The sequence below is a fragment of the Etheostoma cragini genome, chromosome 10 (genome assembly GCF_013103735.1).
Source record: "Etheostoma cragini isolate CJK2018 chromosome 10, CSU_Ecrag_1.0, whole genome shotgun sequence".
Classification (NCBI taxonomy): domain Eukaryota; kingdom Metazoa; phylum Chordata; class Actinopteri; order Perciformes; family Percidae; genus Etheostoma; species Etheostoma cragini.
The window spans coordinates 20,029,811-20,048,550 of NC_048416.1; the positions used below are offsets into that span (position 1 = coordinate 20,029,811).

The 18,740-nt window shown below is 40.5% G+C and overlaps 1 protein-coding gene across 4 annotated transcripts in view; it reads left to right on the top strand.

Annotated features, from left to right (window-relative positions):
• The window catches only part of elf1 (E74-like ETS transcription factor 1), a 40,050-nt gene that overhangs the window by 12,096 nt on the left and 9,214 nt on the right, over positions 1 to 18,740 (top strand). For 3 of the 4 annotated variants that reach the window (XM_034884028.1, XM_034884027.1, XM_034884029.1), the window contains exons 2-3: positions 17,023 to 17,339; positions 17,824 to 17,880. In XM_034884028.1, the coding sequence (XP_034739919.1) occupies positions 17,268 to 17,339; positions 17,824 to 17,880 (129 nt within the window). In that variant the 5' untranslated portion in view covers positions 17,023 to 17,267. The remainder of the gene's footprint in view (positions 1 to 17,022; positions 17,340 to 17,823; positions 17,881 to 18,740) is intronic. The other variant, XM_034884030.1, reaches the window with a different exon arrangement.

Sequence of the window (18,740 nt, forward strand, 5' to 3'; positions counted from 1 at the left end):
CTTAATGTTACTGAGAATCTGTTTCTGAAAGTTGTTCAGTGCTGCAGAGATAAAAGCACACTTCCTGTTTCACCAGAAATCTACCCTGCACCTTTTTGGATCACACAAGACCTCGTGCAGCTACTATGTCACTGAATAAACACGGCTACAGTTTGAGCAACATATAGATTTTTACAGCCACTTTTTTATTGAATCTGTGTTAAAATGCTTCCCCACTATACTGCACAAAGCACTGTCCTTATCCTAGAAAAGCCATGAACCAGTGCAGATTTTTATCCAATTTTGGTCAAACTTTTTTATGTAGTTAGACACGAAAGACCAAAGCTTGTGATTGTTTCATCAGTTCGGCATTCAGAATTGATTATGTTGATGTAATGTCTGACGTAATTCACAGTTGGGGCCCAAGACAGGCAACTAAGAACAGATCACTTCAGAGATACCAAATAAATGTCTGTACACTGTATGCTCAGTTATTGAGCTGTTATTATTGGATCCATTGGCCTTGCACTCTTATTTGTATTAAACACCTGCTGTAGCATCATGACCCAGTGAGTAAATAGCTCTGTTGTGTTGAGCAGATCTGAGTTTGCATTTGACCTAACATTTTCATTATACTCTGTGAGCACCCTGATTTGAATTGTAAATGAGGCCCTCGTGCCTCGGAGGATGCAGTAGGTGCTGTTTATTAAGGCTTTGTGTGTGCCTTATACAGAGGACATAAAGGCTGATGAACAGACAGAGAGAAGGGGCTGGACAGTGGTGTCAGGTAGGCTCGTCTTTCAATTCAAAGTCAACAAGTCTTAGCCTGTAATTAGATCATTAGACTTGGGCAAGATGACGGAGGCGTTGCAAGAGAAGGGCATGACGAAAGGAGAAGGTGGGGTGGAGTTTATTACTACAGTCCCAGCATGCCGGGATATGTAAAAATGGAAAATTTCAGTTTCATGTTACAGGCACATACTTCGAATAGAATAAACACAGAGCCAACTTTGTATGGTCAGGTACAAGTTGTATTTTTATGCCTGGAATTGAATAACCAGAGAACCAGCTTTAGTGTCATGTTGCCAGGTACAAACTGTTCTTTATCCAAAGGATCAAAGTTATCAAAAGTAGTTCTTTCTTTATATGCATATCATATCTGTTGGCAGGTATAATGCAAATATAATGCCTTTGCACAGATTATATATTATACTGTTTAAATGTCAGTGGCATAAACAAGCTTTTGGTCTTGATATGGAAACCAAAGGGAAAAAGTAAAAACTGATCAAATGTTTAAAACCATAAGAAGACGATTATTGTCTCCCATTTATTGAGGGGGATGCAGAGGCAAGGTGGACTTATAGTGAAACTAGTAGATTCCCATGTCCTGTTTACCCACAGTCATTATCTTTTAATGAACATGCCTGGAAAATGTTAGTATGAGAAAGCAGTCAGAGCTCCTATCCTGTTTTGATGGTTTGTTAGGCTGTTTTTATATTGCCCAAGGATGGATTTGCAAGATGTTTCCATGTCAGTTTCTCCATTTCTTCTGTGCCATTTTCATTTCCATAGCACTCTCTTTTTCTGTAGTGGATGGGAGGCTTAAAGGTTGAAGAAGTGGGCTTGTGACGGGAAGTTTGAACTCCTGTGACCAGCTGGAAAAAACTGGGTGGGGAAAGTTAATGTGTAACGATCTCCTCTTCCCTTACGAGTACTGTCAAGGTGCCACTGAGCAAGGCACATACTACAGCTACACTCAGCCGGTCAAAGCCACTTGTGTGTTGCAAGTAAGCTCAGGAAACCCTCCCTTGATAAATAAAGTGAAATCGATTGAGCAACTGTCTCCGTGTTGCAACTGTCTCATACTTGGAGCATGCTGGGACTGGCAGCCTGTTGTTCTGAGGTACATGATGAAGCTGTTATCACCACATCTGAACACAGAGCTGGTACAAATATCTCTGCCCACACAGATTTAATTTGAGCCCTGAAAATCTTGATTTGTATCAGACAAGCATGGATTTTTTTTTTTCCCTAGAGTCTTTCTTATCTGACTTTTTTTCACGAGAACGGAAAAGGATGTGATGTAATGCAGGACTTCTCAGTGATTACAAACACCTTTTTGATCCAACATATCCAATGGGTGTCTAAGGTCTTTAAAATGTTGTTCATGCTTTAGTGGTTGATGTACGGTAAAGTGACAAGTGTGTTTGTGTGTGTGTGTGTGTGTGTGTGTGTGTGTGTGTGTGTGAAATATCAGGTCACACCTTTTGAAAACAATCCTTGGTTATGAATGCCAGTCATGGCACATATTATATGCAGTAAAAGCAAGATTCTCCTCTTAACATGGGTGCAAACAGGCCCACTTACTGTGGAGTCTAGCCTCAGCACAGTATATCATGCTCAGTGGTGGAAAGTAACTAAGTACATTACCTGAACTACTGTACTTTAGTACAATTTTAGATACTTTTATATTACAGAGGGAATGTTGTACTTTGTACTCCTTTACAGCCACTAGTTTACATACAAAACAAACAATGACATTATTCTGCTGCCTAATAAGTAGGGTGGTCAGTGGTGTTTTTTTTTTTTTTACCTCCATTGTCTTCCAGCTAACCCTAACCTTAACCCTAAACATAACTATTGCCATGCTGCCTGGGCGGAGACGTTGGGGGCGACAAACACCAAACGCTACTAGTACCTAGTAGGGTATCCATAGTATTGAGTATCAAAAAATACCTTGTCATTCAGTACCAAATTTTAATACATAAGGAGTAAATCTCATAAGCGTCAGTGAGCCAGAAAGCATGCAGCATGCTTGTACCAAGATCTAATAATGCTTATGTTGGGCTGTCTAACCTTACACGTCGTAGAGGCATGCTGTAGAAATGCACATGCGGGGCTTACACGTGTATGTTGTTGTATTTTGAAAAGCCTTATTACAATGTGCGTCACACAGGTGTAAAGGAGCTGAAAAACAAAACCAATTGTACCATAATGTGTAATGTTGTAATACATTTTTTTTAAATGGGTTTTTATAAAATTGGTATCAAAAAATCATTCAGGAACTTAAATCAAATTCATTATTTTATTAGCGGTATCGGTATTACATTCTTCCACCATTGATTGTGCTGGATTTACTTTGATTTTTTAAAGTGGATGTCAAGTGCTTCCCATACATATCATAATAAAAAGTTTTGTTAGTGGATATTGTATAGCTCAGGTAATCCAAGCGACCATGAGAAACAGTGAAAAATGAAGACCCAAATCATTAATCATGAACTAGACGGTCAGCTACAGAGGCTGATACTGTTTAATTTGTATTTTTGGAAATGAATTGCCATTTTAGTAGCATGCAGTTCATATAACTAACTTTAAAGTGTATTCATATACTCAACAATTTTCTCTAGGGAACTGCTTCACCATGGAAATGGTGATATTGCATGTATCGGTCATAGTGCTTGTATTGGGTGGTGGCAGGTTTTAGGTGCAGGTGTATTTTGTGCCAGATAAAAGCAGCATGCCAAACCTCCTAAAAAATTCCATTACAGCTGTCTGTTGGCTTGTCATTGTTTGAAGCACAGTTACTTGTTGTTACTGTATGGTAATTTGAAAATACGGAAATATGATGCAGCCAGCTGACTGCTATAAATTGCTAGCACTGTAGTATATAATGCGGGGGCCTGACAACACATTCAAATTGCAATATTTTTTATTTCCAATCTTGGTAACATGGCTAAACAAATCGCAGTGCGATGCATTTGAACATAAAACTGACAACCTCAGTGAATTAAGTTTTTAGTTGGTCTGATGCCAACTTCCTCACACTCCCTCATGCTAATTTAAACATCATGTTGGCTTTAATGCTGTATCACTTGGTACAAAGAGGCATTCTGACCAGGCACAGAGGGAAATTGATTTCCCACATGGTTTTCGGAGGCTTTGGTCCCAGACACCCAGCTGCAGTGGTGTCTGTCTGGAAGCCTCAGAAGCAGGCGGTTATATGGAAAACTGTCCATGCCCATAATGACTCCAGCACTTAAATGATCTGTTGAACTCCCATCTGAGTGGAAAAGGTGTCAGTTATGGAGGCCATAAAGTTAATTTATTTCTTAATTTATTTATGTTTGTCTTAGAACCTTTCCTCCTTTTTCTTGATGCTTTGATTTTCACCTTGTTCCCCTTTCAGCACCTTCTCCTGCTTGTCCATGAAAGGCTCAATGAGCAGAAATGAAAGGACTGTGGAAGAGGCTCTGTCATTTAATTTAGCCTGAATTGAGCGTCAAATAGCCAAGTTAAAAAGAACGAAGGTGCTCTTTTTGTGAAAATTTGTCATGCAATGCGGCCGGAGGGGTGGATACGATGTGTGAAAAAAGGGGCTGAACCACAGGTTTGACAGAAAAATGCCAGAAAACACATCAGTACACACACACACAGCTGCATGCAGAAGTTACAGATTTTGGGGATAGTAACGCTACAGCGACATTTTAATTTCTTCATAAATTTGCCCATCAAGGAAGTCACCATTAAAACTGAAACATTTTACACTTTAGCTTAATGGATAAGAGTGCTACTCATTAATGCTGCCCTATTTAGATCAACACAAACATTTCACTTATGTAATTGTTTTACATCTTTAGAAATATGCTTATTCGCTACCTTGCTGAGCACCGGACGGGAAGATGGCTACCACTGTCTGTTAAATGTAATGCCAAAGGGAACAGCTGGTTAGCTTAGGTAAGCACAAACAACTAGCCTAGCTTTATCAAAAGGTAACAAAATCCACACACTAATACTGTCAAAGTTAGCTAAATAACATGTAATCCCTTGTTTGGTTAATTCATACATACGTTTAACGGTGTTAAAACAAAACGTTTTGGCTTTACAGGGGTTATGTGGCGTACTATTTATTGACCAGGTACTGATTACACAAACCACACATAACGAGTGAATTATTGAGATTTAGAGGTGCTGGTAGGAAGATTTTGTTCCTTTCTCACTGGTCCTCCAGTCTTTATACTAAGGTAAGCTAACTGTCTCCTGGCTTGAGCTTCATATCTACCGTACAAACATGAGAGTGATATCAATCGGTCTTGTCTAATTTGCGGCATGAAAGCGTATTTCCCGAAAGTTAAACTATTCTTTCATGGCTCTCAGGAGTGCTGGTCATTAGTGCAGCAGATTCACATCACATCACTATTATTACAAGTCTCTGACATCATGTTTCTGGGACAACCTCATAACTTTGCAGTGGTTGATAAACAACATCTTCCAGTTTCTCAGTATATCCTGAAATATTTGCTTGTACAAAAAGGCTTAACACTTTTTACAAAGTATTTACTTGATTCATGGGAGCAGTTTACTACACAGGCAGAAGCCATTTGAAAATCCATTCAGTTGTCGGTTTGTGCTCGTCTGGCTATGTCTTCAACATGCGTCCTTGCAAACACACCGGGCCTTTGCTGAGCTGAGTGAGGCCCACCTTCTCTCTCCTTCCTTTACTACAGAGCTTACTTTACAAGCCCTCTCCTTCTGCTTGTTTCTAAGCAACAGCCACTCCTTGTTTACCTTTGCGTTTTTGCATTGTGATTCTCGTCAGAACAACACTACCCCAGCCCCTCGGAGACTGATTGTCAGGCCTCTTTATTAAAATCAGTATTAAAGCAAAGGCTATCTTGTACATATGTTATTAATTAATGTATGTATCCTCCTGAAAATGTAATCCATTTTTATTAAACTCTTATCTTCTTCCACTTCCCACATATAATTATTACAGATCCATAACATAGTTAAACAATAGCACCATGTACAGTAAATATTTTCTTATATAACCAAATTGAGTACACCAGGCAGTTTATTGTCCTCATCTCCTGCAACCAGGCTGCACCTTCCACCCCATTGCCTGACCATGATAAATTAATGTATTTCATAAAGCCTCCTCAAATATTGACCAGACCTGTCCTTATGCTCCCTACACATGCTCAGATACTTCTCCAAAGAGGTGAATTAAACCTTTGATTTGTTTGAAGTAGCCAAAATAAATGATCTAAATGAAATGAGTTGGGATTAGTACAGTAATCCTTTCACAAGTAGTGTAGAATAGTTCAGACATAATTACAGAAAACATGTCATTGTCAAGATGAACTGACTGAGGTGCAAGTGATTAGGTAATACCTAAAGCATGTAATCCAACCATTCGTCATGACCTGATGAGTTGTAGTTTAGGCTGTCACATGGTACAGTTTGTGTCTCTATTTGAAGTATGCACCTGATCATGATCATGACTCAGCACTTCTGTCTTGAGATCCAGGAATGGGGCTGACGTTTATTGGCTTCGAGATTAGAAACATTGGCCGGTGATACCTTATACCACACAGACCTACTATCCAATTGTGTGAAATCAGATAAGCTCTCTTGAAGGGGCTAAGCTGTCTCAGTGTGAGTAGTCCCTGCAAGGCTTTACAGGGGATCAGATGAGAAGAGCTGATTTAGTCGTTATTAGCTGCTAAACTGAAGCTTGATCTGCGGCAATCTTAAAAACGGCTTTGCTAAAGCTGCAATTAACATCTTCCATAGTATTTTAACCTTTAAGGACACATTATACATAATATGAATATACTGTAGTGTGACATACTGTGAGCTGACAGAATTGATAGAGGAATTTAAGGAATAATTCCACTTACCCTATTGCTTTCTAGCAGAGGGTAAGATGAAAAGATTGCCACTGCTCTCAAAGCAAAGCACAGTTGGGAAACAGCTAGCTTGGCTGTCCAATGAGAAAAAAAATTCATCATCACCTTTGAAAGCTCACTAGATAACATATTATGTCTTGATTTTTAGGTCTTATAGAAACCGAGACAAAAAATTGACAAGCAGTTTCATGGTAGTTTGGGGTTGACTATCTGCTGCAGATTTTGTTACCTTCAAAAAGAGCCGGGCTAGATGTTGACCCCTGTTTCCAATCTTTATCCTAAGCCAAGTGAACCGACAGCTGGCTCTAGCTACATACATTCCAAGTGGTGTTGATTTTTTTATTTAACTGTTGGCAAGAGCAAATAAGCGTCAGCCCCAGACTAAACCTTTGAGACTAGATTGACCCCAAAGTGCATGACAAGACAGAGGAAAAATTAGATTTGTATTCTCTCTGTTTGATCCGATTTCCTCCTATAGCCCTTTTGCTGCATGCCTGACTATGGGTGGACACATCTGCCTGTTTGTGTCCAGACCTGTTTGGTATGCAGCCTCCTCTGCAACAGCCCGGCCCCCTGGTCCCAGCCTAGTCTCAGACTGGGAGCCCTGACATTTTCAGTGCTCCATCTGAAAACACACCTAGTATCAGTACAGCATATGAGTTCCAGCTGGAATTTCTCCGTTCAAGACAATTAGCTGTTGTGGCAAGTTACATAATCTGATGTAAACAGGCTATTAGGGTCAAAATTGGCAATGTGCTTTATAGATTAAGAAAGAAACAGGAATGTCATATTTTTATTGAAGCTTGGTTGAGGGTATGCTGCTGGTATTTTTGATGCCAGTATACCTTTGCTGTTACGTGTTATAATTTGTATGAATGTAAACACATCAGGGATGGGCATGTGAAAGATATCCACGATAAACAACAGTACCGTTACCATTTCTCTGGTGCAAATATTTATTACCAAGTAGCAGCAAATTTATAAAAGCCAATATGTAAATTACACATGTTCAGACTCTGGCGACCATATAGCATTACACAAATTAGCGTTTTGTTAGATAGGAATATGTAAACATATGTTAGCTAATGTAGCTTAGTAGGAGCCCAGATTGACAGTGAAGCTAACGCTAGCATTGGGCTATAATGACTACACAACATGAATTGCTAATGTTGGCTAGACATTATCCCCCCCTCCCCTACATAAACAAAAGAAAAACGTTACATACCTGTCCAACAGAAAGACGGCCACCATGACTTCACTTTCCCTTGCAACTCATTCAGCGGCCACTCCATTTTGACCTCTCAGTATCTGCAGCCCTTTTTTACATTTATTTATTTATATATTTTTTATTTATTATTATCCAGAGCATTACAGAAAAAAACATTAACCATTAAATACACCTTGCATCCTTTCCCACACCCCTACCCTCTCAAAAGCAAGACAGCAAATACACAAGTCATGGATGTAGTCACAAAGACACATGGAGACAAGCAATAGAATCCACATTGGTACGATCAAAATACATTTGCCCAACCTCCAGGTTTTAAGTATTACCTGTCGCATTTCCAATGGATTTCACATATAAAAAAGAAAGCAAGAAAACAAACAAACAAAACACTTGAGTGTCTTTTTATAACTTGTTGCATAATCTTCAGTGAAAGATCTGTCTGGACCACAAGCAGAACTATATACATCATAGAACTGGGAGGAATGTGTGTACTTGAATTAAATGCACAAAGTCTAGTCTTCTGGGAGCAACATATACAATCCACTTAAACCATAAGCTGGCAAAATCGTTTTGCCAAAGTTTGAGATAAAATGCCAATCTCTCCATTTTGTATATGTCATAAACTATGTCTATCCAGTCATCGATCAAAGAAGCCAGTTGCTTCAGCCATTTACGGGTTATGGCCTTTCTACTGGCAGCTAGTAAGATGAACATACGCTTCCTGTCAGCAAACAGATCTTTTTCACTCCTTTTTCTGGGCCAATAAGTTATTAATAGCTGTCTGGGTGTGAAAACTATTTTTTTTTTAAACATTAAAAAGTGTATAATGGAAATATTACCAACCGTACCTTTTAACTCTGGGTATTATAATTTAGGAGAGATGCATAAAATTGTTTTAAATTAGACCTTTTTTGTAATCCAGAAAGTTTAGCCCATGCACTAGCCTCCCGTACATGTGTAATGCCTCTGGGGGGCTTTCTTAGTGTATAAAAAGGAGAGAATATAGCTTTTCCAGTCTAGTCATGTATCAAATTGCTCCCACACCGCAGCAAAAACTACAGCAGAGCCAGTATGAAGCATTTCAAAAATGTGTGCAAGAAAGGAATCAGCAGGGCAGTGTGAGGCAACCAACACACACACGCACAGACTTGAATGCTTTTAATCCTTTTCCTTACTTTTAGTGTTTTTTATTTGAATCATCCGGATTTTAAAATTACATGATTGAGCTGAGACAAGAGCGGCTGTAGGGAGCAATACTAGCTGCTTCTACCTGGCAGGTTCATATTGTTTTCACATATAATTTAGGATCTTCAGAACTTAATCTTCTAAAAGAAGACACCTGAACAGTGTCAAGAAATTGTTGCTGCTCAACCACAGTTTTGTAATATAAAAGAGAATGTGGTGTCATTAAGTGATTACGCCAATACTATGACCATGGCTAAACTGGCAAGGCTAAATCAATGGGAACATTAGCAAACCAAGTTTATATTTCTATAGCACATTTCATACACATTTTCAATTCATGGTGCTAAGCATGGATAAAAGCAAGAAGGAACAGCCCTATATAAAATATTATGATACGATAAATACAAACAGTAATTAAATAGAAAAGTATGCCATTAAGAGAAAAGTCATATAAAAATACAAAGTACATAAAATAGAAATAAAAAAAGTAAAAACTCAAAATCTCATTCATTGGCACACACAAAAAAATAATGTTTTTGACCTGGATTTAAACATTTGGTGCTCATCTAAGATCTTCTGGTAGTTTGTTCCAGTTGCATAGGCCGTAACACCCAAATTCTGCTTCCCCATGTTTAGTTAGGACTCTGGACTGGACAAGTTGGATCTAAGGGCCCTATTCTGTAAATATAATTTCAGCATATCATCTCACGGTCTTGGCCAGAATTCCCACTACTTAGCCTGTGACCTGTCATGCCTTTGCTGTTGATATCAGAAATGGGCCCATTCCTTTCAGTGATTTATAAATTAGTAGCAGCACTTTAAAATGTTTCAATTGGCAACTGGAAGCTAGTGTATAAAGTTCAGTGCTCAGTTAAACCCAGCAGTGGAAAAGGTTTGGTTCCACCAGTCTGGATCCAGTCCTGATTGGCAACGGCCACGGTCTAATGATTAAATTTATTGTTTTCTATCTCCTTGTTCTTTTTTAATAAACAAAAAGAAAATGTTATCAGCAAAGTGTTATATTGAAACCAAAACTTGAATGTAGAATGTTTTAGCCTGCAGTGACTATAGCTTTCACCAGTTAAAATGTTAGATTATATTAGCTGAAAGATCAGGCTAAAATGGCGTTTTCCCCATCATTGATCGCACTTTTCCTGCTCCACATCTTACTAACAATGTCCAGATGCACTTAATTAAATTGTACAGCCTTGTGGACATTAAAGCAGCACATAATGCATCAAACTGTGATGTTTGAGGGTGCAGATGCCATTTCTAAAACTTTGCTGCAATTTCCTTTCCTGTTTTCACAACATAAATGGTTCTTTCTATCATTGACATATGGCCTGTTGCCACATAATAGAAATAGGCCGTTGGGGGTTGTTTCTGACAAATGGGCTGCATCTGTTATGTGCTTCTTTGTGGTAAAAGCTAGTTTTGGATTTGTCTGGTAAGACATCAGTAATATATCAACATGGAAATTAATGACGTGCAGTTTTGAGGGATTTGTATATTTACATTTCCAGGCTTAGTGTATGTTTATATTAACTAGGAGCAGAAGTTAATTCAGCCAATGGCATTTTAATACATGGTTAATGAATGGCTTGTATGTGCTTTAAGGCGGTTATTCTCAGTGGCTCATAAAAGGTTTGCGGGGTGCTATAGTTGCACACAATGCAGTTTGTCTGCTGTTACATTGTATACTCGCATTCTGACCTATAAAGAAAGACTGTGTGACAGGAACTTTGTAGTTTGTTCTGAGAATTTCAGTAAAACCGACCCATGAGAGGGAAGGTGTGCATGTGTATGTGTGTGTGTGTGTGTGTGTGTGTGTGTGTGCGTGTGTGTGTGCGTGTGTGTGAATGGGTGGGGGCTTAGTAATGCTGCCTGTGTTTGCACGCCTTGTGTCAGCATTGTGGAAAAGAGATGCTACAAATAGCAGCTGTGGCTTTGAGAGCCCTATTGTGATACTTTTTATTCATCATCACTGTCATTAAACAACCTGTGGGGGGTAGGGTAAAAAAAATCAGAAAGTGAGACAATATCTAAGGGTGTCTCATTTGCAGGTTGTATCCTGTTGCTCTATATTGTATTCATGGGGCAGAATCAAATATCTGTGCTTTAAATGCTGGAGAGTATTGCATGCAAAATATGTGTCTGTATTAAGGTACCAATGTTGACATTATCTAAAAACAATCTAATAGTTCATCATTTTCATCTTTTACGTCACCCATGGAGATAGTTCTAGAAATTGACGATATCTTTTTTACGTAGTATACGCTACCTGTGTCATAGGCCTCATATCTGTGAAAGCAATAGCATGTTGTATGAGAAGGAAGGAGGGGGAGTTGAGAACTTTCCGCTCTTACACAGAGTAAGACATGTTCATCTGAGTGTGGTCTAACAGACAGGAAGCAGCAGAAACCCACTGCTTAGTGATGCTGTTCCTATGAGAGCAAGATTCACAGGTCAGTTTGTGGGTGTTTTTTTCTACCCTGTTTAAAATATTTCAGGTCTATTTCTGACTGTCATTATTTCTCTTATATGCCCTAAAACAAGAAAGTCCAGTACACTGTGTTAAGATAGGGGCATGATAGAAGAGTAAATGACGCAGGCTGTAACGTCTCAGCAGGAAACATGTCTTTTTCTAATTTTTGAATGAAAAGTGACCAAAAAATAAGTGGAATCTGGTCTTGGAAACGTTTGTGAACTTTTGCCACTGAGGACATTACTTAACCCTTCATCCCTGTCCTTAGACCATGTTATCCAACCAAGGCTAATGTCTTATCTTCCAAAAAATACCAACAGTATATTAGTTGGCACAAACAACTGTTGTCACAGAAAGGCATGGATCCTTCTCTTTTTCCTAGACCTAGAGCCTAGAGCCTGTGTGGAAAAGTACAAGGTTTGCATGAGATGAGATTAAATTCCATTCTCCCTCTGAATGCCTGGGCTCGAGGTGACACTTTTCTTTGAGTCTTCTTTTTGGCCCTGGCACAGCAGAATCAAATGCCTCCTAATTTAAGACAGATACAACGCGTGCTGCTGGCTTGGACGCATTGCCCTCTCATTTGTGTTTCTGATGCCTTGTGTCTTGCAGCTGCATGCTATTAACCAGTGTCTGTGCCTGCCTCTGTGCCCGTCTCTGCCATTTTATCGCCACACGCATGGTGTGGCCTCAGGATTGCAGTGAAAGCACTCCTTTATTCAACTCAATATAGTGGAGTTTGAAACATGGTGAGACAAGCTGTATTGTGCAACACTGGGTGGTAAGTAAAATGCAGAATGCACAATAAATACTGTATACTGTATTTATGGTGCTGACAGTGCTGTAGCAGTGGTTGTTTGCCATTGATGCAACTCTTTAAATAACACGTTTCAGACAAAATGACCTTCAACTGCTATAATTTGATCAAGACTTTTTTTGTTACCTTGGAATGTGGGGCAGATTATACATACATTGTTTTTCACTGGACTGAGCCATGTGTTTACTTCACAAGAGTTGTGTTTGAGCAGTTGACACACTGGTGCATAGTTTAATGGCATCTGTACCAAAACATGCCCAAAAGGGAACTGCTGCCCAGAAATGATGACCAGAAGATCCTCTGATGCCCACATGGGCTATCACAGGGCTCCAGGAATGAGCTCGGGCCTCATATCACAGAGTCATTTCCTGTACAGGAACCCAGAGGATCCTGCAAAAACAGCATGTCCGTGCTGACAACTATTCAATAACATGGTAGTGGTAAGCCCACGCATTTTCTGCCATCTTGCACACCGGTGTTTTCCTGAACAGCTGAGTGGGGAAAACTAAACCTTTGCAGGACTCATTTACGGTTTTCTGTCAGTGCTGAAATGTGTCTCCCAGCACTTCATGATGAAGGGCAAAATCACAGCCTCTGTCAGTTTTGAAATCTTTGCAGGTGTGAGTGAGCACAGAGAGGACATACAGTATACCTGTGTGGGAAAAATATGCCAGATACCAGGAATACCACCCTCTCTTTGACATCTTTAATCCTGTGACTGCCTTATCATATTCACCCCACTACACTGCTGTACAGTCACCTAAACAAATCTGGATTTGTGTAACCTGAGCTGAAAATGGCTGATAACTAAAGTTTGCCCTGGTCCTTTTCTCGCATCTCACAATGTTTGCGCTCACCACATGCAGGGTGAGTCATTGCATAGTCATTCAATTGGCTTAAATTACCTCCTTTCATGGTCAACAATGAGCTCAGCTGAAGAGACTAAAGCAGGGGAAGTAGGACCTTCTGGGAATGCTTCATTTGTTCATGAATCCCGACTCTAATTGGTTGTTATTGCGACTGGCAGTCACCATGCTGTAGGGGCGGAGTAGGCCAGTGTTTGCTTCATACTCCTTAGTCTGCTGCACACCAGGCTGCCATATATAACAGACAGTTGTAATCGCCTGATAACAAGATTCACATCACCATGGTCACAGAGAGGGGCCATGATGGAGCCTTACTATCATCTAACCATATTAGTGGTTATCTATAGGGCTTTAGGGCTTGTTAAATTGAAAAAATAATAATTGTATTAAATAATAATAAAAACAAACAGTTGCTGTACCAAACTCAATAACTTCATTGCAACTTTGCAGAACCCATGGAGTTGGCATAAAAAAAAATCTTTAAAAATCAACTGCTTGTTTCCTGCCCAGCACCAAACATATGACAGACACAGTACGCGACTAGCTGGTGAACGTAGTGGAGCATTTAGCAGCTAAAGACACAGATAATTCCCCTAAGGGTTTGGTGGAGACCAAAACAGAGATTTCAAATGAATGCTTATGTTCGTCCGTGTTTGCTGGATGTGGGCTAACATCTTCAACGTAATAACTTCATAACGGTGATAATACATAAATGGTGTGTTAATTGCTTCTTCGGATGCTCCCAAGCGGCCAAAATTCAATTAATGCTGTTCAGAAAACAATTAATTGGTTGCTAAGATAGTTGTAAATTTATTTATTTTTTTACATCAGAAGCCAATAAGTTACAAGAAGAGAGGGGGGGGGGGAGGGGGATGACATGGAGCATGTGTTTGTATAACACCAGTGTTATATATGTAATGCCGTAGATCACAGGGTCACCAGAATGCCCAGCTCATTAACAACACTAAAATACTCAATTTGATCAAAAGAAGGGCCCACCCATAGTGAGTCACAGGCAGTCTATTTGCTCTGTGGACTATTATGCATTGACTATCATCCCAGTAAAATCCCTCACTTTGCTTCACACTCCTCTTCTCCTCTTCATGACGTAGTTCACTTACAACTCTGCTCCTGTGCTGGGACAAGGCAGCTGTTGTCATGTGGTCAGGGATAATGTGCAGGCTGCATCTGACTAATGGCTGGCTCTCTTGTATCCTTGTCTGTTGTTAGCATGATGCCAACTGGGCCATTCAGTTCAATGAAGCACTGACGGGAGGAATATAGAAAATACAATTATGCAAAAACTGACACACATATAACACTGTTATAATATATAATGAATACAACAGACACATAAAGTCACAAAAATACAAAACAGGGGAAAGGAGAATAGAAGATTTACTGTTTATGTTTATTACAGTCTATTTCCCGTCATTTGATAACCCCTTAATGACTTGACGCTGATGATTTGTTCTCTTAACCCCAGTCCATCCCGCAGCTTCATAACATTCAATTTTCACACTAACAGATCCTTAAATGTCCATAACACTGACACAAACTGTAGGAACCAAGATTCTCTGTTACAGAGCATGCCTTGCGTTTTAGCTTGTCAGATGTGGGAGGAAGGCAGCGAGGCTGGGCAGGGCAATTTCAGAGTGATCCCATATGATACAGACCGCTGCACTTCTACCTCATCCCACATGGTGTCTTGGTCTTCACAGAGGGCAGATGAGGGGATCAGCTGTAAATGTGTTTGTGGTCCATGTAAAATTATAAATGGAGAGTCACTTAGCAGGCAGACACATGTCCACCAGCATATACTATTTTTAACCTGATTTATAAATCTTTCCCTCGTCCAATACATTCCCTTCGTCCTGCTTGAGTCCGGTAATGGCTTGTCGCACTCTCCCAGGGCAAACATGCCAAGAAGAAGGCACTGAAGAGCTCTAGACAGATGGCAGCAGTGTCCAGCTTTGGCAGAGGTGGGCATGGACACTGCCCAGCAGAGACAGCAGAGACAGCAGAAGGGACTGACTGGAATGAAACATTAGCCTTCAAAAATATTTAGTTTCCCTATGTCTATTTCTCCCAATGCTATGCTTTCCAGACCACAAACACATGCTACGTTTCTGTCTGGATGCTTAGCAGGAAGATAAACTAAATTGTAAAATGTGTTGTGGCCCCTGGGCCCCTCAAGCTGCTCAAAAGTTTAGTGCTCCTCTAATACCTCCTCTCCTGTTACCCCCTCCCTGTAAAACTTCAAAATACAATTGGGCCTGGTATGCAACTTTGTCATACAGGCATTTCAAAGCAAGTGAACTCCACCCTACAGCAGTGGGAAAAGCCGGAATTTTGTGTGTGTGTGTGTGTGTGTGTGTGTGTGTGTGTGTGTATACTACACTGCCATCTTTTACTTCTCTACTGCTGCCAGCTCTTTGGTCTCTGAGAAAGAGGATGGTGTGGGGGGTTTGTGGCCCTGCAGTGGTCCATTTATTCTTCAGCCCCTCCCGTCCTTCAGCCCTAAACCAGCCTTTGGGTATTGAGTCGTACACAAACACACACACACACACACACAAACACACACAGCAACATGACCACCGGTTTCCCTCCCCCGATGCCTGTGATCAGAGTAACTCCCTGAGGGTCAGCACAGAGGAGCTACCAGAGCTTCATTAGACAAGTGATCGTGTGTGTGTGTGTGTGTGTGTGTGTGTGTGTGTGTGTGTGTGAGTGAGAGAGAGTGTGTGTGTGTGTGTGTGTGTGTGTGTGTGTGTGTGTGTCTCGAGGGAGGGTTCGTTCAGACCCTCTCATGTGAATATCAGCCCCCAGAGTCTTATGATCTAGGGTGGTGAGCTGATTGATGTCTTCACTTCAGGGACGGACACAACTATAAAATGAGAGGCGTTAGTGATGACAATGAGTACTGCACTGACCTCCTCCTGATGTGTTGTTAAAGTTAAGAAAATTAATCAAAGAAAATGAATTGGAAAGTTAAAGTTAAGTTATTTTTCAATAAAAAATAAATAACGTTTAATGGTTCAGGTTTTCGTTCAAGTATATGTTAAATTGAGGTAAATTGGGATAGAATTACATGACTGGATTGTTGGTCGGACAAAACAAGCTATTTAAAGATTCAGCATGTGCTTTGGCATATTGTGACGATCATTTTTCATTTTTTTATGATGTTTTATAAACCATATGTTTATTTATAAAGAGCACTTTTGTATTATCCATAATAGCTTCAACTTTAAAGCATCAGAGCCTGATAAAACTGAACGAATGAGGACAACCTTTAAAATATTTTATCATAATTATCTCTGGTATTTGGATTAAGATGAGATAAAGTAACTCAATTTCAGATTAAAAAATGGCTTTCTAATGCTTGCAGGAACAGTTCCATTGTCATGAAGCCTGAAACCTGTTAAAATCTATTTTTGGACAGGCACCAACAACTCTCTTTTGCTTTGTCTTGACTCTCTGTGTGAGTTCATTAAAGGTAATTCAGGCAGGAATTAGACAGTGATCTGATTTATCAGTTGAGAGCTTTCAGAACTGGACACAAGCCCATAGATACGCATGTCCAGCCTGAAGCTGTGCAAGTCTGTAAGTTGAATGGTACATTTTTATGCCTAAAAAATACTTTTATCCTCTCACACTAGCACTATTGCACCACTGTCCCTGCTCCTCCCTGCCTCTCTTGTCTCTCAGTGAAATTAAACTGATCTAATATGCCACCTGACCTTAGCCCCTATCTCTTTCTCTCTATCTGGCAGGTGTAGATGCTCCAGGCGCAAGGGGACCCAGCCTCCGTGTCAGAGAGGGAAGAGGCTGCTCCCACCTGGGCCACAGCACTCCTCTGAAACTGGGCTTGTGGTCTCTCTCTCGGTGTACTAACAGCCCAGATTAGAAAACAGGACGACGACAGGGAAGCCATTCTGTGAGGTGCAGTGAGTCTCAGGAGCCAGGAGTAGTCATAGCCTGGTAATTTTTAGGCTGCTCCCTGCCCTTAGAAAGGAACATGACGACTGCAATACAGCCCAGTGAACTGGTTTTCGAATTTGCCAGCAACGGGATGGACGAAATCAATCAGGTACGTATCATGCTTGAGAGACAACATTACAAACTTTTGTTGCTTTTATGAATGATTGTGTTTCCAGACTATATGCTTTATTCAGTCAAAAGACTTTTGGACCAGTGTTTGACAAGCCACCTCCTTCATACGGATCTTGTATATAAATGTTAGATTTTTCACAGCAGGGCAAACTATACTTGTGCAAACAGCATGGTCAGTGGGGTAGGATTAGCTGTTGCTCAGAGCCTGTGATTTTTAACTGTGACGACATGTTGGAGAAAGAGGCAGGCAAAGGGGAGGATGGAGCAGAGAGGAGGTCTGGGAAGAGAAGTGTGGGCTGCTGGGAGAACAGAAATGGAAAGACTGAAAAACCTGTAGTGAGGTTAGGGAGCGTGGGAGGGAAAGGGTGGGGCTTGGCCAATAATGTGTTTTTGGCACCAAGGTTAATATGTGTGCATACTATGTGAACCTGTGCCTATGTGTCTTTTCATTGCCCGATCAGGTTTGCAGTTATCTCATCCCCACCACCTTGTCTGAAGCCTGTGGAGCAGGCTTGATTGTAAGTGTGGTGGTATGTGTGTTTATGTATAATGGTATCTGTATGTGTGTATGTAGAATGACAAGTTGTCACTGGATCCCTGAATAGAATCAGTTCAGGCCTAACCTGACAAACCAGTTACAAGGCTCCTTGGAAGGATGGGATGATTCTGTTAAAAGGTCTTGCATTGTTCCAGTGCTACAGTTTTGTTCCTTGGTACACCCACTTAGCCTGTTATGTAAGCATCATGCCCCTATTTACCAAGTCCTGGAAATACCCCCCCCCCCCCCCCCCCCCCCCCCCCCCCCCCCCCCCCCCCCCCCCCCCCCCCCTCCCACCCCACCCCTAAAAAAAAAGAAAAGTAAATGGGAACATCGCACAACATACTACTGCAGTGGCCATTTTGTAAAAATGTATTTTGGCCACAATACAGACGTTGGAACTGAGTGAAAACAAGTAGCCATAAACAACGTGTTCTCTTTATTTGAAATTGGAAATAAAGGTACAGCTTTCTACATTGTCAAGCTACAGAAACATAGGTATTTGGCTTTTAGGTACACATCATGATTGTATCTCTAAAGCTATGGGCTGCTGCATTGTTAAATATCATTAAAATAAGGATATTGAAAGTGTACAGGCAGTTGGATTCATTGTGGCTGGGCAGGTTAGGCAGAAGAGAGTGGGGTGTGGAGGGAACAGCTTGCACAGATGCTGTTTCTTTCAAAGGCAGAATGGGGAACTCAGAAATGCAAAACTGTCCGATTCTTATCGCTCCTGTTTCCCTACTACAAACAGTATTCAAGTCAGCAAAGAGGAAGAAGCCGTTAAAAACCTTTATGATGTTCAATATTATTTGTCAGACTGAGTTAGATGTTGGGCGC